Source organism: Falco rusticolus, chromosome Z, assembly GCF_015220075.1.
Source record: "Falco rusticolus isolate bFalRus1 chromosome Z, bFalRus1.pri, whole genome shotgun sequence".
NCBI lineage: Eukaryota > Metazoa > Chordata > Aves > Falconiformes > Falconidae > Falco > Falco rusticolus.
In genome coordinates, this window is record NC_051210.1 from 38,544,783 (window position 1) to 38,569,676 (window position 24,894).

At 37.0% G+C, this 24,894-nt stretch overlaps 1 protein-coding gene across 1 annotated transcript in view; it reads left to right on the forward strand.

The window, feature by feature from the left end:
• The window catches only part of CNTNAP4 (contactin associated protein family member 4), a 258,447-nt gene that overhangs the window by 67,264 nt on the left and 166,289 nt on the right, over nt 1-24,894 (forward strand). The window contains exon 3 of the mRNA XM_037372623.1: nt 10,211-10,404. Coding sequence (XP_037228520.1) covers nt 10,211-10,404 — 194 coding nt within the window. The remainder of the gene's footprint in view (nt 1-10,210; nt 10,405-24,894) is intronic.

Here is a 24,894-nt window from a genome sequence, read left to right on the forward strand (position 1 = left end):
GTTTTCTATGGAATTCCATTGTGCAAGGATGCTGAAGATGATACTGTTCTGAAGGACAGCCATGGAGTCTTTTTATATACTGTTAAAGCATCTGGTCACAACTGCTTTTAGTGTCCCTCCAAATAAGTAATATGTCTCTTTCATGCAGAAGATAATTGCTTACTAGAAGTCTTAGACTCTACAACTATTCAAAGCCTACTGTTCTACTAATCTCTGAATAAAGAGATTTTTTTTTTTTTTTTTTACAGTTTACCTGAACACATTATACCTGCCAAACTCACCAGTTTAAAATAAGGAGAGGAGGCTGCAGAGACAAAAGCACCAGGGTGTTTCTGTCTGGGACTGGTTAGACATGGGCCTTTCTTCAGGAAATAATGATGCTGTTTGAAGAGCTGAGCTTTCCTACATTGAATGCCCTTTTGCCTTTTAGGTGTTAGGATTGGCTGTTTTGTCTCATAGTTTTAAATATAAGTAATGTGTTAGTATGAGAAAGACTTTTTAGTCCTGAAAATAATCTCATGGGAAGCAAAAGAATTTTGCTTAGATCAAAGGCAAAAGATGAAGCAGCTATCAAACTTTTGGTTGAAAAATGTTATGCAGAAATGTTATATATGGAGCACTGACTGCAAAGCTGGCTTCTGATCTAGCAGTACTTCTCTTTCTCCTTCTGTCTGTGTTCAAAGATGATTCTGTGTCCAGTATTACTTATTCATAGCTCAAGGTCCCTCATCCTATTTTGAATTTTACCTGCCACAGTTTTTCCATGGTTTCAAATTTCGATGCTTATGTTCATGTTTTTTATCACTGAGATGCGACTCAACAGCATTACTGTGATAGTTTTTCGCGTAGCCTTTCTGAAAAAAAAACAGCCAAGTTGTGATCCATAGTGTTTGGCATCTTTGACTATTTAGGTTCTTCCTGATAATTACTTTTCTTGCAGTTTTCTAGTATATAAATGGGGGTTTCTATTTGCATGAGTTCTATTTCTTGGATTGTGTTAATCAAACACTGGAGCACTAAAACCTATAAGCAAAGGTTTAATCCCAACATTCATTCTTTTCCCAAGTTCTGTTACTCAAGAGACTTTTCTAAGTCTCTTGGCCAGTTTCTTGGCCAGAAGGTTGCTCACTGGGTAGCAATCCATCAACACTGTTCATTAGATATATCCCCCCACACCGCATCCTTGTCATCAGTTCATAAACTTTTGGAGAACAAAACCCTTGCATTGTTTGCTTAAGTGTTAGCCTACAGTTTTGTAATTCTCTGTTTCTGTAAAAGGGATGCCTTGCTTTTCATCTTAAGAAAGGAAATAATGTAATATTTTTGTATTTTATTTTTTTTGGATGCAGTAAACAACTTCATTGGACTTCTAAGCCTAGGAAGCCTCCATTGTCAATTACTTGCATGTAGAAAATCTGCTTTGTAATATGTGCAGCCAAATTTATCCCTGGTGCAACTTTATTGACTTCAAATTAAAATCAGCTTCTGTTAAATGATCCATATGGGAAATACACACTTTGGTTAATCAAAGGAAAGCATCCTTTACAATGTGTGTTATTTTACATCTGGTTTTTTTACTTATATGCTTTGCTTGTAGCTGTTATGATGAAATATGCAAAAAATAGACTGAGTTTAGAAGTGGTATAAGTGGTGATGCAAGCTAAAAGATATAAGGAACTTCATGTGCACAAGCTGGTGAGAATGCATATATGAGTGTGAACTGTGTTGTGGTTTACATGACAGCGTAGGCAATGGTAGTCATCGACAGGATTAACAAGCAGGAGGGTGTTGTTCACACAACAGAGGAATATCTACATCAGTTTCTATTCTATGTAGTTCAGAGTTTTTAAAATGAAGTAAAGGAGTTTTGTGGCCTGATAGCTACAGAGAGCCAATTTAGAAAGCTTAAGCATACACTAATAAATTGTCAGCCAGCAAGGTTACATTTTAAACCTGATATAACTCTCCAAATCCACTGTAAGAATACTCAGGTATTTTCTGTCATGGAATTGAGGTTTGGGGTCTTTTCTTCAGTCATTTCTAGTTTTGTTCTTCTGCAGTTATTTGTTAATTTCTGTATTTTCAATGTTTTAATGATAATTGTGTCACCAGCCTTCTGAAGCTAAGGAATTGTGAAAACGCATGTCCTTTCAAACTCATATCCTGGCAGACAGGATGAGGAAATAATACTCATTAGTGTTGTGATGTATTTATATGGGTGTTCATGGGGAAAGGCAGTGGATATTAGCCTCCAGAATCAGGGAAAACAATCTCATGCCATTAAACTGTATGTGAAGTGCATAAGAATGAAAATCTAGAAATGTAGGCAATATGAAGGAAAGAAAGTCTTCTGCTGTAAATTTGGTGTCTAAATCCAGAACAGTTTACCTGACTATAATTTAGTTTCTGGTTTAGCAACTGAAGTGACTACGTTTTTAACTAAACAGTAAGTTTATTGCCTTAATAAATAACACCTCCTTGTATAACTTCTGCAGAAAAGCACTGTACATTACTTGGTGTCCTGGTTTTGGCTGGGATAGAGTTAATGTTATTCTTAGTAGCTTGTACAGTGCTGTGTTTCATATTTAGCATGAGAATAATATTAATAACACACTGTTTTAGTTGTTGCCAGGTAGTGGTTACTCTAAATCAAAGACTTTTCAGGTTTCCCATGCTCTGCCAGTGAGCTGGTCCAGAAGAAGTCAGGAGGGAGCAAAGCCAGGACAGCTGACCTGAACTAGCCAAAGAGATATTCCATACCATAGAACTTGATGCTGAACATATATGTATACTGGGGGAAGTAGGCCAGGACCTGCTGATCCTGCCTGGGGACTGGCTGTACGTTGGTGAGCAGGTAGTGAGCAATTGTATTGTGCATCACTTCCTGCTCCCCCGCTGTCTTGAGTTTTATTCCTCACTTTCTCTCCTTTTCATTACAATTCTTGTTGTTGTCGTTGTTGTTAATATATTTTCTTTCAATTATTCAATTGTTTTTATCTCAGCTCATGAGTTTTACCTTTTTTCCAGCTTTTCTCCCCATTCTGCCAGGAGTGATGGGGGAGTGAGTGAGCAGCTGCATGGTACTTAGTTGCTAGTTGGGGTTAAACCATGACATTTGGAGGGGAGGTGGGAGGAAACCCTAATACACTGTCACTTAACTGACTTGAAAATTAATGTTATAACATTGCAGATATAGAAAACAAGAATAATAAGTGTTCACAAGGAAAAATATGGTTCAGTAATATATGAAAGATGCATGATTGCTTAGATTTTGGATCTTGCACAAATCAATCTACTTCAATGCATTGAAAATATCAAGGGCTTTGGAAATTTTCCCATCATTTCATACTCAGTTTATTTTTTTAATATTGCATAACTGAAGGAGTCTATCATTTAGTATATACAAGTGATGGACAGAAGCATTAAACTTTGGTTTGATCGCTGATAGGCTGGATGAAACTAGTCTCCAGTAACCACAGATATTCCATTAACTTGTCAGTCATCAAGGAAAGCTGGCAAATTGCCACTAAAACAGGGTTAAAAAACAGATGCATGAGTTACGAAAAAGAGTTAATACTTCAGAAAAATTATGTGGTTGCTAGCTATGTTCAGTAAATTATGTACTTTAAAGAGAATTACACTGTATGTGTACTTTTTTCTAAAACAGTTATATTAAAACAATTTAAAAAGGAATAAATAATGTTAAATACAATCAAAAGATTTTATTTATTATCTATGTGTGTATTATCAAGTCAGCATGTTTTCATATGAAGGAACTCTGTAATGCTTGGGTTTTTTTAACATTAATCAATCATGAAACTTGCAAGCTTTTGCAGCCTGAATGCAGATTTTTGGCATATTGCATGCAACTAATTTCAATATTGGCAAGAGACAGTGGAAAATAAAAAGGCTTAAACATCTCCTGAGAAAAAGTTCAAAAAAAAGTATCTCTAGACATAGGTTGTCTCCCTTGTAAAAATGAGTTTTCTGATTTGCTGTTAGTTCACAAGCAAAGATGTATCATCAGTGGCTGATGAAAATGCAGTAAGAAGGTAATGGAAGAAAATGTATGCTTTACATGAACAACACTGGCCAAAATAATGGTTGAAAAAGTAACATGAACACTGCACAGTTAATAATTCAGAAAGTTTAGGGACGGCAATGTTCTTCCTGTAAATCTTAGTTTAGCCCTGTATGTTAATACAATTTGGCACAGTCTTGATTAACATACACAGTACTTACATCCCCACAGAGACTCTTGAGGAGCTCCCCATATTTCCCAGAAACATCCACACCACACAGCATGAACATCTGACAAGCCTTCCTGGCTTTCAACAAGATCCTTTGACATCTGTTATGCCCCAGACTTCTATGCATCACCATGCTTAGACATATGCTACAATAAAAAAGATTCTGCCAACCACTACAGTTCAGTACACACATTAATCTTGCTGCAAGTGTAGGACACTGTGAAAAAGACAATAAAGTGCTAGATGAGGAGCTAACATGCTCTAATAGTGTTTTCTGCAGGGCTGGGTAAATGTTCTCCTACACAATGCTGCAGGTAGCAGTCAGATGCTGGGAGGACAGCTGGCTGCTGGACAGTCAGACAGGATTGCTCCTGAAGAGCCTTTAACAGATGAAAACATCATGTGAACCAGAGTGGTGCAGTACTGTGGGAAACTTTGCAGCTCCTAAATGGTGGTCCAGGCCTGGCTGTGGCTTAACACAGGCCATTGGAGACATCTTGCTGCTTCTGCCTGTGGCTATTCTATATGGGTCCAATGTGGCATTGGTTAGCAGAGGGTTGACAAGAGAGTTTCTGGGACTACATCTTGTTGCAATCCCTCACACCAGCTATCACTGGCACTAGAAGCCTGTGTATCTGTACCTCTTTCTCTTGTTTCCATGGGATATAGTGCAATACGGTGAGGGGGAGAAGACTACCTGGTGGCTTGCCTTGCAAAAACTGAAAATGTGGTACTAAAGGCAGAAGTACCTTCCTCATCTGGCAGAATGTCGTGCTGCCATAACAGAGACAGCCTTTCAGGCATTTTTTCTTTACATCTTTATAACTTGCTCTATCACTTCATTCTGAACAAAGCTTTGCAGTCACCAAGTGGAAAAGTTTTTTGCAGATGGACTTCAAAAATTATGTCTTTCTGACTACATCTGTTGACTAGAATACAACCCTCCCTTTCAACTGAAAAGTACAAAATTGACACCAAACTTAACACAGTGACACAGTATTCTGAGAAGGCTTTGGATAACATGGCACTGCAGGATGATGCTGTGTCTAGAAGCGTTAGTGCATTAACTGAGGATTTGGTAGTGAAAGTTATGTTGTCTGGTCTTGTGTTGTGTGTGCCACGGATATGATATATGCTGTGGATGTGTATTGCTCACCTTGTGGGTGCTAAGTGCCTTGTTTAACCTCTTGGGCTGGTTGTTCACAAAGTTTTCTTACTTACCTGATGCTGCCACACTCCTCTGCGCAGCCTCTAAAAGGTGAAACAGTATGAACATAAAGACAAGACTGTGGAGGCTGCAACAAAGCAGCTGAAGTGCAGCTACTGAAACCACACAGAATTTTAGTATCGCTCTCCCTGAAGAAGTAATTTAAAGTGGAATCCTGTTTGACCTCTCCTGCTTTAAGGAAGAATATGTGAGGCGTTAGTAGAGTCTTCATAGAAAGCAATTGCGAGCATGTGAGATTTATCAGTGATTTAATTTTAACTTCGTTATATTGGGAAGGTGTTGAAGGATGATTTTCCTGGTGAATATTCGGAATGGAGATTGAATTGAAGGGAGCTGTAGATTTTTTCATAAAGTGACTGATTTGAGCAGTATTTGCAACTCTTTTGGCAGACCTGAAAAATAAACAAAACAACACAAAAAAGTATTTGCTTTATTTGATGGAAAATGAAAGTTGGTTTTTTTGGAAAACAAATTATCATGTAGTTGTTTTAATGGAAAACTGAGGCTTTTCATGGAAGTATCATAATCAACTTTAATTTTTAATTATCAGTACTAGGAAGTTGTATGACTTGCTTAGGAGGAAATCATGAGCCCTATGTTCACATTAATTATGGGCCAAATAAATTTACTGGATTTTTTCTGTATAAACCTGATTTTCCATTTTGTATAGTTTTCATAGTTTTCACACTAATTTCCTGTCTGGTTTACTGGCTCTGAAGGAATTAACCTTTAGGTACTTCAGCCCAGCCTCATTGCAGCATAACCTCAGCCCCAACAGGCAGTTTAGCCTCTCATTTTAGTGCAAGATCTACATCATCCACAGAGAGTTGTGGGAATGCTGAACTGTGTGTGTGTGGGGGGGTATTTGTTGATTTCCATAACACAAGGTGGCATGGTCATGGCTATCAGGGCCAGTGGTTTGGAATAAGCATCGTGATATCCTGTTAGATCAAGAGATCCAGAAACCCTGCCCCAAACACTGTGCTGTTACCTTCCTTGCAGGGAGAAACCCTTCCTGTTGGCTTGTATGCTGTATTCTCTTTAACATCTGTTGGCACTGAATAAGGGCTACCAACATAGGTGGGAGGACATGGGACATAGCAGAGGCAGTGTGAAGATGTGTTGTGCAAATGAAGGATGCTACATGGGAATTTGGAGGGAGAAAGTTCTCAGCAGGAAAGAAGGGACTTTCATGAGGAACTGAATTCACCTGAAAGGAAGGTGAGGGATTTTTCCAAACAGTTTAGAGATTGTCTTAAATTCAATGTCATCTTTACCTTGCATTAATATTTTTTAGAACTTGCATTTAACCTTTAAATGTGCTTGTTATGCATGTGCCTGCTTTCAGGGGAGAGGCTGAATGGGCCACATTTCTCTGAGAGTGTTGCTTGAGAAAACACGAAGACCTCAGTGGCACCATCTCAGAGAACAAACTCGTGGTAGGCTCTGCTTGTAGTAACAAATACATTATTATGAATATGTTACTGACGTGAAGTGTAATATTATATGCAGGTGAGGAGTTATGTAATGAAGCTCTTTCACTTCAGAAACTAGGTGAAAAACATCAAAGGTGTATGTCAGGGAGCAGTATGGGCTTAAGTGAACTCAAGTGTGGTCCCAAGCCTGTAGGCAGGGCACAAGGGGAGGCCCCATGGAATACTGGGCTGGGCTATTATATCTTTTCATTCCACTCAGGGCATTGATGCTGTTTTGAAAAGATCAATCAAAACAAGATTATGGAAGAGACAGAGAAAAGAAGAGCTGCTATGTGGGACACCAACAACCAGTCTGGAGAGGAGACTGATGTGGTCTGACTGAAGACTAAAGAAATATTTTTAGTATTTTATCCAGAGCTGTTTGCTGTGGTTGGTTAATTCTTTACTTTGAGTTGGGGGTGGGGGGTTGGAGGATCAAATTAAAAAAATAACAACCCACAATATAAATAAATAATTCAGTTTGTTATAAGTGTAAAATGAAGTAAAACTGAAATCTATTTTATCTTTTTTTTTCTCCCCCCGCCCCCCGTTTTTTTTCTTTTTTTTTTTTTTTTTTTTTTTTTTGGTGACATTACCAAACTGTTTAACTATTTTAAAATTTCTTTATTGGTTTACGTTGTTGTTGAGTATGAAGAATTTCTAACCAACATTTGGAGTACTGGTACAATACATACTTTAAGAGTAATGGACTATTACAGTACATAAAATTGAAAATAAACATGGAACAAAAGTCACACCTTAGTCCATTTTAAAGAAATAGACACTTTTTCACCTAATGATACCCTTCTCATTATGAAAACATAAGGGAGTATGAATGACCTTGCCCATAGCTATATTTGGAAGTCAGTCTGTTTTCAGTGGTATGTGAGTTGTTTTCTGTTCTTATGTAGTAAATAATCACTTGGTCAATTCAGGCAATAACAGCTGCCAACAGACTTTTCTAAATCAGTTTTTATATCATTTAAATTAACCTGTATATTTAGGAAGTAAAATATGATAGGTAGAAAATTCCATTTAAATTACTAATCACAACCCACCTACCCACATTCTCAATGAAAACTGACTACCATGACAAAGTCCACATAACCATATTTGCCTTGAAGTACAGAATACCACTTTTACACTGTACTTATTTTCACTGAGTACTTATCTTAGGGAAATGATGTTTTATTTGATTCTTGTTCTCCATCATCATTTTCAGAGACACATCTGTATTTCCTCTGTTAGATGTAGTCAGTTAAGTGTTCACTTAAGGAAGAACATACTCTGTGCCAGAACTCATGTTTATTAGAGTTGAGATTTTGAAGGAAGCTTTCCAGAAGCTGCTAATTTTTCCCCATTACATGTGCAAACATCAGGGTTTTTTGCAATATTAATATTCCTTCAGAATTGCTTTCTTATCATGTTTGTTGTTGTTTTTTAATATTTTAAATTTATTGGGGAAGGGCATAGGCTGGATACAATGGTTGCCTTTAAATTACTGCTGAGACTAACTGTAGCTGTTTATAAATTAGTTTGCTAAATAAATCGCTACTTATGATTAAATGAAAATTCAAATCCTCACTCAGCTGCAGTTACCATGATAAACAGATCCATAAAGAAACCACAGAAAATTTACATGTAGAAAATACTATAGATTTATCCTAGGTCTCTCCTTCTATGAAGAAATGAAGAAACTCAGTAGGAGTTAAGGCAAAATATCTCAAAGTGTTTACATGAAGTTCTGAAATCGATAGTCTTTAACTACACCCATAGAGTTAAATCTGCTGCATTTTAATTAGCTTATATATGTGTGGAAACAGAATCCTTGCATACTTTGAGCGTTATGTACTTCTCTCAGCTCTTTCTACTTACCTTGTTCTGCAGAATGAATGTCACTTTTTCTGCCTTATGAACAGCCATATGATTTCCCACAATTTCTTTTAAACGTCAGTTTTTAAATTCCTATATAACAAATATTTTTATTATTATTATTTTCCTTTTTTTCCTAAAGGAGCTAATGTTAAAAACTTAACTCATCACCCTGAACAGAGTTAAAACATACATGATGTTTTATTTATGAAATGTTATGCATCTGGAAGTCTATGCAAGCCTAACGTTGGATTGAAGTTGTCTGTTTCCACATAATACAGTGTTTATTGATTGTTGTGGGCACTAGATATATCTGTTCTTCTTGTTCTGTGTCTGTATGCTTTAAGAACTTTCCAAGGTGTCTTTTATGTTGTGTGAATTTGTCTGGATTAGATCCAAATCTGTGCTTACAAAATGGATGTTACATAATTTGTCACATGATTCTCTACTAAAACCCACCAGATGCTAACCTGAAAATTTGCATAGTTTACAAATTATTTTCATTAAAACATTTTTTTATTTTGAGATTGTTTGCGACCTACTCGTGGGCTTTTCCATACAACTTTACAGATCAGGTAGTAGCCTGATCTGAGTAAATAAAGGCAAACTAAGAAAGGCAAATTGATACAAAGTTTTTCTTCATTTTGACATGCCTTTCTGATTAGTTACAATACTGTAGGAGTTATATATAGAATGTGCGTTTTGATTTAAACTTTATTTCTGTCAGCTGGTCTGTCTCCTGGTTGAAACTATGTGCATATAACTCATAATCTCTTACTGTTTTGCCTACAAATTGGCTGGTCATTTTAAGAGGCACGTGAAACTTATCATCTAGCTGTGCTTTATTGCTTCATATACAAATCTGTATATCCAGGCCTCACAGAACAGAATCATACAGAATCATTCAGGTTAGATGGGACCTCAGAAGATCTTCTACTCCATATAACATCAAACTGAGATGTATAAAACAAATAAACAAAATTCTGAATTTTTCACTTGAGTCTAATTGCATAGGAATCGCTCTCTAAAATTCATTACAAAAGTTAGAAAAAATGGAGTGAATAAATTCACAATTACTTTAATAGTTATATTTGGTTACATATATCACGTAATCTGTTTCAATTTTTATAATGTTTGCTAAATAATATGAAGATAGTTTTGGTGCCCTGTATCTTGAATTAGAATCATAGAACCATAGAATCACAGATTGGTTTAGGTTGGATAGAACCTTTAAAGACCATGTAGTTTCAAACCCCTGCCTTGGACAGGGACTTCTTTCACTAGGTCAGGTTGCTCAAATTAATAAATTAATTTTTCTTTAGACAAGTTTTGTGTTACCTTGTTTCTTTGAGAAGTGCATATCAATATTTTTCATTCTTTTTAAGGTGCTGGTGGCTGGTCTCCACTTGTGTCCAATAAATATCAATGGCTTCAGATTGATCTTGGTGAAAGAACTGAGATTACTGCGGTTGCTACTCAAGGTGGTTATGGGAGCTCCGACTGGGTAACAAGCTACCTTCTGATGTTTAGTGACAGTGGACGAAACTGGAAGCAGTATCGTCAAGAAGAAAGCATTTGGGTATGTTCTTTCAATAATGGGAATTAATTTTCTGCAGGTCTTAAAATACTTTTGTTATATTTTTTTTATATTATTGCATATATGAACAAAGCACTGGAATATAAAGAGCTACACTGAAAATGTTTAGATAATTAAATATTCAAACTAATTTACATTTTGACAAGGTAAAATGCTGCAAAAATCAAACAAAAATCAAAAACCTAACCTTAGCATTACTCCATTAGATCTCACAAAGGTGTTCTCAGGACTATAAATGTACTGCAAAAACTCTTCTGTTTTGCTATGTATGCAAAGTTGTTTTCCCACAGTATTGATCCCTGTGGGTAAAACTTGTGCTTTTAATTAAAGGGGACCAAAAAACCCCCACCAAAAACAAACAACAAACCCTGAAAAACTTGAACCTACTTTATTTTTTTCTGGAACATTTAGTCTGATTGTAAAAATAACATGAAGAAACACAAAGAAATCAAAATCATAACAAAACAAATTCCAGTTTATTTAAAACCCAATAAATATTTAAGTGATATTTAACTTTTGGTCATCTAATTCACAGTCTAGTTTCTGATGTGCCAACCCATTTATCTCCTGTTAGTTTTGTAGCTAATAATAATAATAATCAGCCTTGAAATGCTTCTCACCTTCTATTTACATGAATTTTATTGAATGAAGGATATGCAATACCTGTTGATGTCCAAAATCTGTCAGAAAATTTAACTAGATAGTTCTAGACCAGGGTTGCATCTTTTCCTGATCCTCAATGATTAGCCGCTTGGACTAGAGGAAGAATGCTGGTACTTGTGGTCTACAATTTTATCCCATCAAGTTACTTCTGTCCTTCTGTCCATACAATGAGCTGGTTAATTTTTAAATTTTACTAAGCTTTAGGCTTCAGCTGTTTCTTGCTGCAGTTAAACATTATGTTAAAATGTATTTCACTTCAGGCATTTTAATTTTGTTGACTTTTAATTCAAAATGCTCTTGTTACTATTATTGTCAGACCCCGTCTACGGTATAATGAGATTATGCAGTCGCTTACTTGTTGCATGATTATCCTTTTTGTGAATTTGCGACATACTTCCGCTTCAGATTGTTTTCATAACAAAGAGAAATAAATGAGATTCTAATCCATATGGCTGCGGGGAGAGGGAAAAGAAAAACAATCTTCCAAATGTTAAATGAGCATAAGCTGCTACAATATTGTCTTTCCCTGTCTTCAGACAGACTGATAAAACAAATCTGAGAGGTTGAGCTGTTTGATCTCTTCAGTGAAGGCTCTTTTGAAATCCTGTGTTGGTATTGCAAACAGTGATGTAGATAGTTATTTCTTGAATATTGCCACCAGTAAAATATCAAACATAAGTTCCAAAAATATGTTAAATGCTTATGCAGACACTGGAGCAAGGAGGTTGTTAGATCTGTAGGAGGGGAAAAGTGAGGCTTCAATTCCATTAACTCAAACTTAATAGAAAAAATATTATTTTAATGATTGCAATGCAGATTGGACATATGGCTTGCAGGCATTGATGCATAATTCAAGGATGTAAACCAACAGATTCAGGGATAGTCTATTGATCTTTTTATGTATCTTTATTTAGGAGTTCTGCTTCTAGGGGAATATATTTTCTCTTTTCTAAACTAATGCATAGACATAGTCTTGGAATGAAACTCTTAAATCACTATTTATTTTATAGATTTTCTCTGACTTATCTGTTTATGTTAAGTCTTCTTAAATTAAATGCCCAAGTTCATTTCAGGCATGAACGTCACACATTTTATACCTACTGTGTTATTTCTCTCATCTTTGTAATAAGTCATTGCCTTATTACAAGATTGCTTATCAGAGGTAACCTTTTTCCTTTTTTTTTTTTTTTTCTTTTTTTTCCACTACTACTGTGCATTAGAATGTCGCCAGATGCCCATACTTCAGGGCCCTTCATTGCTATAAGTATTTCAGAATTCTTCACTGTATGTAATGATTTGCACTTTGTGAACACTCTTTCTAAGCTTAATTAGAAAAAATACTTCACTTCTGTACAATTTCACAGCTCCCTGCTTTCTATTTTATTTTTCAGAAGTTAGTTTTGAATTGTCTTTGTCATCTTATGGCTTATATAAAGGTTCTGAAGCTCTGCTGATGACAGTTTTTTTCATTCACTGTGAAATGTATATAACTGAGGTGTAAATAGACCTACCTAGGCATCTGCAAGTGATCTACTCATAAAAACTCTCTTTATAGTCTGTGGAAAGGGTAGTCTTTTCTAAGGCTGGTTCCTCTGACTGAGATGTCTTAGGTTGAAATTATTAAAGTACAAGTATTTTACCCCTCTGCCATCTATAAATTGCCTATTGGTGCTGAATTTGGATGTAGATATTCTAAAGTTCCTCTCTCCCCTCTTGTGCCTCCTAAATGTGATATTTTTTTTCACTTTGCTGCATATTAGGAGTTGGTTTGGAAAAAAATAAGGTGACTGTAGTCTTTAACTATGTAATATATACCTTGATCTCAGTCTTCTCAGTGGGTTTACTCATGATGTAAACGTATGCCTTATTTCTATCTTACACTTTTAAGGAGCTTACCTTTTATGTAGATTTTATTTATTGTTTAAAATTCTTTAATTACTAAAGATACTTTTTAAAGACTAACTCCATTACAGTTACTTGGACTGCTCTCATTGTACATTAAGTGTTGTCAAGTATAATTAAGTATAAGCTTTTCAGTAGTTTTAAAAAAAACAACCAACCAAAAAAAACCCCACCACAAACCTATTTTCACACTCATTTTTATTTCTATCCTCAATGACATATCATTGTCTTTTTTAAAGTTACCTCCAGTTATTTTCTGCACTGTACTTTATACTTGTGTTAAGTTTTCAGGTAGCACTTCCTAGTATCAATATATTTTAAACCTTTGGTACAGTTCTGGTCAAGATATAATTCTCAAGTGAAATAGTTGTTATTAATGGTGAAATACATAGTTTTGGACAGAAATCTTTCCCTCTGGGAAGAATTAGTGTAATCTAGGAATGAGATTAATTCAAATACATTATATTTTTTTTTCAAATATTACCATAAATGTAAATGTGTTTGAACAAGGAATGTTGTGCATCTTTATGTGTATGTTCTTCAGTCTGTTTCTGTTGGGGTTTTTTTCCATTCCTTAGATTATAATTTTAGATGCAATAAAGCCCAGCCTCCAAAACCCAATCTTTTGCATAGTTCATTCTTTTCACCTGTAAAATGAACAGTGGTTTCAGATCTCTTTGCATATTATTAGACTTTTGCTCTGGAAAGGACAATTCCTTTTGTTTGTTTCCATTCAAACTTCAGGAGTTATACAGTAAAACATAATAAAAAATGTATGTGAAGCTTTGGTTCAAGAAGTGCTAAGAAAAGTTCTGTTTCTTCAAATGCTACCTTTAATAGTGCTACTGTTATTACTTCTTCCTATAAATTGGTATTCTAGATATTTTCACCTGTATTTTATCTATGAAGAATTCCATATGGTAATTGATAGTTTATATGTGTGGGCTATTTATATTAAACCTTTTAACTAGTGTAGTTTCTTGTTTTAACTAATCTCATAGTTTTGCATCATAAATGGTTTTATGTTGCATACTTTGTCCTTAACATTACTAATTAAATGCTTATTTTAAAATGACAGTAATGTAACAGAGATGATGTTGTCTATCATTTTCAAAGGGAGGAGCTAAGAGGGGAAGGAGAAAGAGCAATTTACAGTTTTAATGACAAGTTTCCCATGACTGCTAGTTTCAGTGAAAGCATGAGTCACACAGCTCATGGGAAAATGCATCACAATGCCATTCATTAACAGCAGTTTTGAAACAGAAAAGAAATACAATTTCTCTTTGATTCAGAGTTGACCTTTTCTTTCCCTGATATAGCTAAAGAAATACACAGAAATTCAGCCTTTGGTTTTATTGTTTTGGTGGTGGTTCTTTTCTTGTGGGTTGGGTTGGGTTGTTTTTTTCTGAGAGAAGAATTATTTATCTATTCCACAAGTAAGATCAAATTTTCAGTTTTATTTGTTTTGAAGCTTTCTTCTAAAATGTATATTAAAGCAGAGGAATTAAACTAATATTTATAGAATGTTAGCTAAAATTTGGGAAAATTCTGACCGTTTTGGTAACAACAATTTTAAAAGGCAAATCTTTGCAATGTAAAGGTATGTTTATGTCTCTGTGTCTTTCTGTGTATATTTAAGTTCTAAGAACTATCTTCCATTTTATTTACCTTAGCTGAAGTTAAAGCTGGAAGTTTGTTTTATCATAATTTTCTCAGCCTTGTGAGTCTACATACTCTAACAGTTACTGTTCTGATGGTATGTAATAAAATTGTATTAATGTTGACTGATCTGTTGTACATGCATTGCTACATGTATTCCCAACTTCCTCTTGAAAGGATTTGGGGTGTCAGAGTTTATTGGAAACTTCTATGCTGCAAAATGACCCACCATTATGGTAAATTCCAGCTTAAGGAATACTGAATCACAAGTATTCTGTGATAGTCATATTACACAATTCAAGACAGTGGAGTTGCTTCACTGTTTTCTTGTGGTTTTTCTTCAGTCTCAGGGACTTATGTGTTTGCTAGAAACTGTGATTCTTCTCCTTAGAGAAAAAAGGGTTCCTTCTCATACTCTGCTTCACTGTAAAAGCAAAAGGCTGAACCTATATGCTACTTTGATAGGTTTCTGCTGATTATTTCTTTGAACCAAAACAATTTTCTATTGATTCCTTCTGCAGCCCAAGGTGAAGATAGCTTAAATGGGTACTTCATCAGTACATTTTCCTTAGATACAGATTCCAACGTGACTTCAGAATGCAGGCTGCTGTGTCACTGTTTCTGTTGCTATGGTCACAAAATAAAAAATCTCTTTATCTATGAAGTAGGGCAGATGGTGATGACTTCAACACAGTTGGTTCTGATGTGCCTGTATTTGTCATAGCTTGTTCGTCACTTTCTTGTCTTGCATTTTCAGCCAAGAAGCCCCCAACAGAACAGTTTTAGCCACACGACTGCTATGTAACTCAAGGACATATAATAGCTTAGCTGCAACTGACCTCTGCCTTTCTGTAACATCCTCAAAAAGAAAATCATTACAGAGTTTGTCAGATTGCATGATTTATGTGTAAAAACTCCGAAATGTACCAGTATGTTTAAAATGGTTAAAAAAAATAAATGAAATTGTGGCTTTTAATTTTTAATTTCTTCCTTGTAAAGCATAATACCATAAAAGACAAGCAAATTGTGTTTTACTTTATCATATAGATTAAATGTCATCTGCAACCTATGCAGACTGTTTGTTTAAATAATAATTAAAAAAAAAAAAACAACAAAACAAACAAAGAAAAAAAAACACAAAGAAACTCAATGTGTTTCCCAAAATTGTAAAATGTATCATTGGCATCAAAATGTCTTGTCTTTGAAATATTTTGTTTCAGGAAGATTTGTTAAAATAACAATAGGATCAGTCATGGAATCACTGTCATCATTAGATGTACAAATGTAATAGAGAAAACCAAGTACCACTGGCTAGAAGGATGGGAATCAAGAAGAGGTTAGTGAAAAATGGTGATAATCAAAATCTGTGCAGTTTAGAAGTAAATTTTCTGATGATATTGAATTACATTAAAGATTCTCAAGATCTGAAAGTGAAAGATGGCACTTCAAAATTTAATGGCACATAAACAAATAATCTGTCATACTAATTTAAGATAATAATTTAAAGACTTTCACATTTAAAAGTTTGTGTGTTACTAAGGTAAATGTTGCATGTTACTAAGGTAAATGTCCATGTACTTATTTTGTGGAGTATGTGGAATGATATTACATAGGCTTTTGCAGGTGTTTGTATTTGTAGGTTTTTTCCCTTATTTCACCATCATTGTGAACCAGGCACAAAGAGTTTTACATATATATATATAATTTTATATACATACATACATACATACACACACACACACACACACACACATACACACACACACACATATACATATATATATATATATATACATTTAAATAATTTTGAAAGCCAAATACTTTTTTCCAAGAACCCTTTAGATAGTATATATAATGGTGCATGTCCATATGGTATGTGGTAGGTTGACCCTGGCTGGATGTCATGTGCCCACCAGACACTATCACTCTGCTTCCTCAGCTGGACAGGGGAGAAAAAATACAATGAAAACCTTGTGGGTCAAGTTTAGGGCAAGTCAGCAACTACCATCATAGGCAAACCAGACTCAATTGGGGGAAATTGGTTTGATTTATTACCAATCAAATTACAATATCGTTTTGAAAAATGAAAACTGAATCTTGAAATACCTTCCCTCAACCTCTTCCTTCTTCTCAGGCTCAACTTCACTCCCGATATCTCTGCCTCCTCCCCCTGATTGGCACAGGGGGATGGAGAATGCGCATTGCAGTCAGTTCATCACACTTCGGCTTTGCTTCTCCTTTCTCCTCACACTGTTCCCTTGCTCCAGCATGAGGTCCCTCCCATGGGACACAGTCTTACACAGACTTCTCCAGCATCAGTCCTTCCCACAGGCTACAGTTCTTCACAAACTTTTCCAGTGTGGATCCTTTCCATGGCATGGGGTCCTTCAGCACTGTTCCAGGGTGGGTCCCCCATGGGGTCACAAGTCCTGCCAGAAACCTGCTGCAGTGTGAGCTTTGCATGGAAGCACAGTATTTCCCTGCTCTGCTGTGGCCTCCTCCATGGGTTGCAGGTGGGTATCTGCTCCACCATTAACCTTCATGGGCTGCAGGGGGACAGCCTGCCTCACCATGATCTTCACCACAGGCTGCAGGGGAATATCTGCTTCAGTACCCAGAGCACCTCCTCCCCCTTCTACTTCACTGACCTTGGCGTTTGCAGAGATGCTGCTCTCACATATGTCACTCTTCTCTTTGGCTGCAGTTGTGTTGCATAGTAGCTTTTTCCCTGTCTTAAATGTTGTGGCAGAGGTGCCACCGCCATTGCTGGCGGGCCTGACCTTGGCCAGTAGCAAGTCTGTTCTGGAGCTGGCTGCCATTGGCTCAATGAGACATGAGGGAAGCTTCTAGAGCTTCTCATGGAAGCCACCTTTGTAGCCCCACCATTACCAAAAACCTTGACATGCAAACAAAATCCATCATGCATCTTTCTATTGCAATGGTTTTCTTTAACAGAATACAATTACGCTAAAGAAATAATTTTTTAGTCTGTGTAGCAGAACTGGCTTATTTCATAGCTTAAAATAACATAATGGTCTTTTTTCTTGTGTGTGTTGTGGGGGTGGCATGTTTCTGAGTAAAAGATAAGCACTGGAAGTGAGCATTATTATCTTCCATTGAACCCAGCTAAGATGTGTCCAAACAAGAATCTAAAATCCCATCTAGTACAAGAAAGATGAGGTTCAGTGAAAAAGGGTTGGATATTGAATGAATTCAAACATCTGAAATGTTTACTTAGTCTGTTCTTCCAGTTGATGTGAGAAGGAGGATACAGACAGGTGAATAATTCTTAACTAATAATTTATTCAATTAATGTTTATATAATCTGTCTGAGAATTGTCTGTTAGAGTGTGATATGCAGAAATGGTTTTGCTATTTTCAGGTTAATTGTAGAATAGTGTTTTTAAAAATAGTTTGTGATTTTTATTCAGCTTGCTATAGTTTTCAGGAACATATCCTGGACTGTGTTCAATATTGTACACAGATCACAATGACATGTTTACGTTCCCTGATTAAATAACATTAAGAGTTAAGATCAGGGTTTCATGAGTAAATGTTCAGAATAATGAATCTGAAATTACTTTTCCAGAAAAATTCTGTACTAATTTTATGACACTGTGTGAATATATTTACTGTACTACATGAACTAGAAAATTGTGGGTAGGGAAAACAAATGAGATATGAAAATGGTTAAAATAATTTAATTTATAAAAGATTATGAGTGATCAGTTTTAATGTCTGCACAGTTCTAGGGGATATTAAATCCAAGAATCTCGGCACTCTTAATCATCTGGATATTTCTAGTAACACTTGATTTCTTGCCCTTCCTCTTTGGTTCCACAGCACCTTCTTTCCTTTTGTAATTGCCAGAAACAGTACATAAAATAACATTTTCAGAGCTCTTTGGTTACCTGGAAAATATTATAAAATGACACCTGTCTTCTTTGTCTTCTTTGCCACAGGAACAGGTGTATGTAGTGGCATACACCCACAAACATAGACATATACCCCACTATAGAAAATCAACTGATACAGACTCCAATAAGTAGAATTTGCATAAAAATAAATATCTATAATTGAAGGAAATATGGGTAGACTGATATCAGATAATATTACTCAAACAATTTTTTGCCCACTGTTGGCAAACTTACAAGTCTGAAGTTCGAATTCAAAAAGAGAAACAGTGCATAGAATCACAGAAGCATTTAAGTTGAAAAAGACCTTTAATATCACTGAGTCCAACCATTAACCCAGCACTGCCAAATCCACCACTAAACCATGTCCCCAAGTGGCACGTCTACATATCTTTTAAGTACCTCCAGGGATGGTGACTCAACCACTTCCCTGGGCAGCCTGTTCCAGTGCTTGACAAAACTTTCAGTGAATAATTTTTTCCTAATATACAATTGAAACCTCTCATAGAGCTACTTGAGGCTATTTCCTCTCATCCTATTACTTGTTACTTGGGGAAAGAGACCAACACCCACCTTGCTACAACCTATTTTCACATAGATATAGAGTGTGATAAGATCCCCCTGAGTGTCCTCTTTTCCAGACTAAACAACCCTGGTTCGCTCAGCTGCTCCTCATAAGATTTGTGCTCCAGACCCTTCACCAGCTTCATTGCCCTTCTCTGGACATGCTCCAGCACCTCATTGTTTTTCTTGTAGTGAAGGCTCCAAAACTGAACACAGTATTTGAGGTGCAGCCTCACCAGTGGTGACCACACAGGCACAACCACTTCCCTAGTCCTGCTGGCCACACCATTTTCTCATACAAGTCAGGCTGCTGTTGGGATCCTGGGACACCTGGGCACACTGGTGGCTCATATTCAGCCAACTGTTGACCAACACCCCCAGGTCCTTTTCTGTCAGGCAGTTTTCCAGCCACACTTCCCCAGGCCTGTAGTGTTGCATGGGGTTGTTGTGACCCAAGTGCAGGACCTGGCACTGAGCCTTGTTGAACCTCCTACAAGTGGCCTCAGCCCATTGATCCAGCCTGTCCAGATCCCTTCTGCAGAACCTTCCTGCCCTCAAGCAGATCAACATCCCCATCCAGCTTGGTGGTGTCAGCAAACTTACTGAGGATGCACTCAGTCCTCTCAGTTTAGTGGAGAAACATGCTGGAGGGTACAGGAAGAAGTAGAAAAAAAGCAGAGGAGAATACCGTAGCTTGGGGTAAAAGGAGCTTGAATGAAAAAGCTAAAAATGCTGTATGAAGAAAATCTGAGGTACCAGGAAGCTTGAAAGGAATTATAAATGCATGAGTCTTTTGTGCAGAAACTTCTGTTAAACTGGCTGCATGCATAAGCTTTCATTTCTGATAAGTACATTATAATGTTTATGTAAAATATTAAGAGTTCTTGTAAAATAAGAGTTCTGAACTTAAATTTTAAACTTTTGGATTTCTGTATCACTTCTGTTTAAAATGCACTCTGACTGCACTGCTATTTTTAGACATGGAAATGGCAATCTAATAAGGCTAATTTAGCAGTCACATTGATTAATGTTTTGTAAAAATAACTTATAATAGGTGAAGAGAGGCATACAAGCATCAAGGTTAACCTATCTCAGAATATTTAATGTAAGTTAAAGGAAGGGAGGGAAATAAAAATTGAAACATCACCAAATAATGCAGTGTTCTAAATAAAATCTAGACAAATTGTGTGGGTAAACGTTGAAGAAATTATTAATGCCTAAAAAGTAAGATATATCTTGTCACAGCATATGTTTTGGCAGTCCATATGTGTAAGAAAAAAAGTTGCATGCACACAGTTAAAGAAAGCATATTAACTAAGGACACCAAGATACCCTGAAAATACACAATTCCAGCAACATTTAGAAGTAAATGTTTTAGTATAATTAGACATTCACAAGTTAGTTTTAATGCATGTATTAGTAGTGTGGTCATTAAATTGCCTAGATGAACAAGAGCTTTGGGAACCAAATTTTAATGTGTTAAGATGATGCTTTTTAATTATAATTATTTTAAAGACTACTGCCCATGTAAACCATCAATTTAGCACTAGAATTGAATTCTGGGACTGGTCTTGGCCAGAACTGTTTTTCTGAGTGTTGCCTGCTGCATCATGGTCATCTTAAGAGAAAGCAATAGAAAAGCAACCACACCTTGCTCTGCTTGGGTAATATAAGAGAAACAAGTAGCCAGTTCATTGTTTCTGCCTTTGTCTGCATATTTAGTTAGTGAGTGTGTGGTATATAAACCTGAGCTTGACTTTGCACTTCTAATATGCATAAATCCTGGAAAAGGAAATGTTATGATCTTGAGTTTGTTTTGTAAATATCAATAGTAGTTTTTCATTAAGATTATTTTCTTTATACCTCTGATTAGGTCTAATTAAATGTGGTGATGGTGGCACACTTTTTTCCCATGAAAACGATTCACTGTGATAGATGTTGAATTATGTTTTTTCTACTTACTTGTTATCCTAAAGTCAATAATAATATAATATCCACTTTATGTAAAATACTGTAGAAAGTATTACAACTAGAATTAACTAGTTTTAGTTCTTTGCCTCTTAGGTGTTGGCTGTTCTAGAGTGATGTTATACTGATTATATTATTCTCATACTAATATGAGAACCTTGTTCTTGAACATATATACCACTCTAAAAATAACTTATGATGGATGGGAAAATTTGTGCTATAGATAAGAAAATATTGTCCCTATTTTCTGCAGCAGACAGATTGTGAACATTGCAGATGACTTGAGAAAATTAAGCTGTCTTTGGAGAAAACAGTTGATCTTCATAAACAGAATGGTATTTTTTTAGTTTGCTCAAGTTTGTCAGTAAGTAGTAGGAGACCCCACATTCAGCTTCTTTCTACCCCAGCCACTCTCCTAGATGCAGCAAACATACTTTCAGAGTGGACTTCATACCTCCTTTGGAAGGACCTCTGTTATTCATAGATTTCTTTTTATGCCTAGTATAATCACTTTATTTAAAGTTAACCAAAGAGAAAGCCATAAATTTTTATAAAAACTTTGGTCATTGAACTTCAGAGAAAATCTCAAGGTTATACTTAGACTGTACTGTCTTAACCCTGGTATTGTTCTGGTTATGCCATTGTAATAGTACGTTATCTTTAAAGCATAGTCATATTTGTATCATCTTAACAATTCCCTTTTAGAGACTTAAAATTCCTTTAGGAATCTTTTAAAACATTGAAATTACAGATTCCTAAAAGTAGAAATAGGAATTTGGAGATCTAAGTGTTGCCAACTTGCTTGAATCTGGGACCTCCAAAGTACACTTAGATGCCCAAATTCCTTTTTTCACTTTTAGGAATCTGATTTTTATCTGTAGTATTTCAGCAGTTTCAATGTAATATTCATCTCTTTCTGATCTTTTTTCTGGTTCTGTATTTCTATAAAACTAATACTATGATTAAAATTCTTCTTCTCTTACATGATTGGATAACAGGTTTTGGTTTGAATAGGAATTGCTATGCATCACTAGTGTTTTGTAATTCTGGTTTTTTTCTTGGGTTGGTGGGGGTTTTTTTTGTTTGTTTGGGTTTTTTCCCCTTTGAGGTTGTAAATGTATATTTGCTTTTTGTCTGGTTGATGTAGCAGGCTACTGAAGAAATAAAATTTGCTGTTATGCTTCTGTAGCCATTGTGTTCCACAAGCACAGAAGAAGTCTCTGTTATTTCCTGTGCTGTGTGATCTTAACATGGAATAGGCTATTACTACCCTACTGCATGACCCTGCATGGGCTGTTTGGTTTGCAATAACACTCTGCACTGTGAACCTGTGCCTAATCATTCACTGGAAACCTGGGTAGCTTCTATCTTGTCATTGGCTTATGTAGTTAAGGTTGCAGACAATGACTAGGCAACAACTTCTAAACACTGTTAGAATACAGAGACTTTTTTGGGAAAAAAAAATAAAATCTGTTCTTAGAGGACATTAATTAATTGGCAAATATAGAGTAAATGTAGGGTGAATCTGTATCAGAGACAGAGCTTATAAAGTTGATTATACAAGGAAAAACCATTTTTTGTGACAGTACATATGAAATTTCTTTTGGTTTTTTTTGCAGTAACCTGATCATAATGATCCAAATTATCATAATCTACGACAACAGGACATTATTTGACTGTGGTCTGTTAGGGAGGGATGGGATTCATCTGCCTAGAAGAGGCAAGTGAGTCTTTGGCAGCAGGCTGACCAGCTTGGTGAGGCAGGCTTTAAACTGAGGGACTCAGGAGGAGGGGTCCACAGCTGCAATGCTCACACCATCACATCCAGCTGCGGAATAAACCAGGCCAACCAGAGCAGCATTATATGTTCCTTAGCTGCCTCCCAAGATGAGTACCAGAAGGCCAACCACCTCAAGGGTGCATGTGGCAATGGCGGATCTTGTACCCTTCCTGGGAAACCTGTGTGCTCTATTACCTGAAGCACCCATACACCAACGCACACAGCATGGGGAATAAACAGGAAGAATCAGAGATCTGTGTGGTCACAGAGCCATGATCTCATTGCAATTACAGAGACATGGTGGGATAGATCACGTAACTGGAATGCTGTCATGGATGGCTGTGTACCTTTTAGGAAAGACAGGCCAGCAAGGAGAGGTGGTGGAGTTGCTCTTCATGTGAGAAAGCAACTTGAATGTATCAAGCTCTCCCTAGGGGTTGATGGAGAACAAGTCAAGAGCTTATGGGTACAGATTGAGGGCAAGTTAATATGGATCACACTGTTGTGGGTGTTTACTACAGGCCACCTGATCAGGAAGAGCATGTTGATGAGACCTTCTACAGACAACTGGAGGTAGCATCGTGACCACAGGCCCTGGTTCTCATGGGGGACTTCAGCCACCCTGATATTTGCTGGAAAGACAACACAGCCAGATTCATGCAGTCCAGGAGGTTCCTGCAGAACAGTGATGACAACTTTTTGACACAAGATGATGGAGGAGCCAATGAGGCGAGGCGTGTTCCTGGACCTTGTATTTACAAAGGAAGACTGGTTGGGAATGTGCAAGTTGGGGGTAGCCATGGCTGCAGTGACCATGAGATAGTGGAGTTCAGGATCCTGCGTGGAGGAAGCAGGGCAATAAGTAGGATTGCAACCCTGGACCCGAGAAGAGCTATCTTTGGCCCCTTCAAGGACGTACTGGAGGAATCCTATGGGTTACGATTCTAGAAGTTAGTGGGACCCAAGAGAGCTGGCTAGCATTCAAGGATCGTTTCCTCCAAACTCATGTTAGATGCATTACTATGAGTATGAAATCAAACAAAAGGTGCAGGAGGCCTGCATGGATGAGCAAGGAGCCTCTGGCAAAACTCAAAGAGAAGACAGAACTTTATAGAACGAGGAAAAAGTGACAGATCACTTGGGAGGAATATAGGAGTGTTGTCATAGCAGGGGGGATGTGATGAGCAAGGCTAAGGTTCATTTGGAATTCAATCTGGCCAGGGATGTCAAGGACAGCAAGAAGGTCTTCTTCAAGTACATCAACAGGAAAAGCATGACTAGGGAAAATGTGGGCCCACTGCTGAATGAGGTGGGTGCCCTAGTGACGAAGGACACAGAGACAGCAGTGTTACTGAATATCTTCTTGCGTCCAGTCTCTACTGTCAAGGCTGGTCCTCAGGTTTCCCAGACCCTGGAGGCAAGAGATAAAGTCTGAAGAAAGGAGGACTTTCCCTTGATTGAGGAAGATCGCGTTAGAGATCACTTAAACAAACAAACATGACACCCACAAATCCATGGGCCCTGATGGGATGCACCCCTGAGTGCTGAGAAAGCTGGCAGACGTTATTGCCAAGCCACTCTCCATCACCTCTGAAAGGTCATGGAGGACAGGAGAGGTGCCTGAGGACTGAAGGAAAGCCAGCGTCCCTCCAGCCTTCAAAAAGGGCAAGAAGCAGGACCCAGGAAAGTACAAACTGGTGAGCCTCACCCCCATCCCTGGAAAGGTGATGGAACAGCTCATCCTGGAAATCATCTCAAAGCATGGGGAGGAAAAGAAGGTGATTCGGGAGTAATCAGCGTGGATTCACCAAGGGGAAAGCATGCCTGACCAACCTGATAGGCTTCTATGATGGAATAACTGGCTGGGTAGACAAGGGGAGAGTGGTGGATGTTGTCGACTTTGACGTCAGCAAGGCTTGTGACCCTGTCTCCCATAACATCCTCCTAGGTAAGCTCAGGCAGTGTGGGTTAGATGAGTGGGCAGTGAGGTGGATTCAGAACTGGCTGGATGGCAGAGATCAG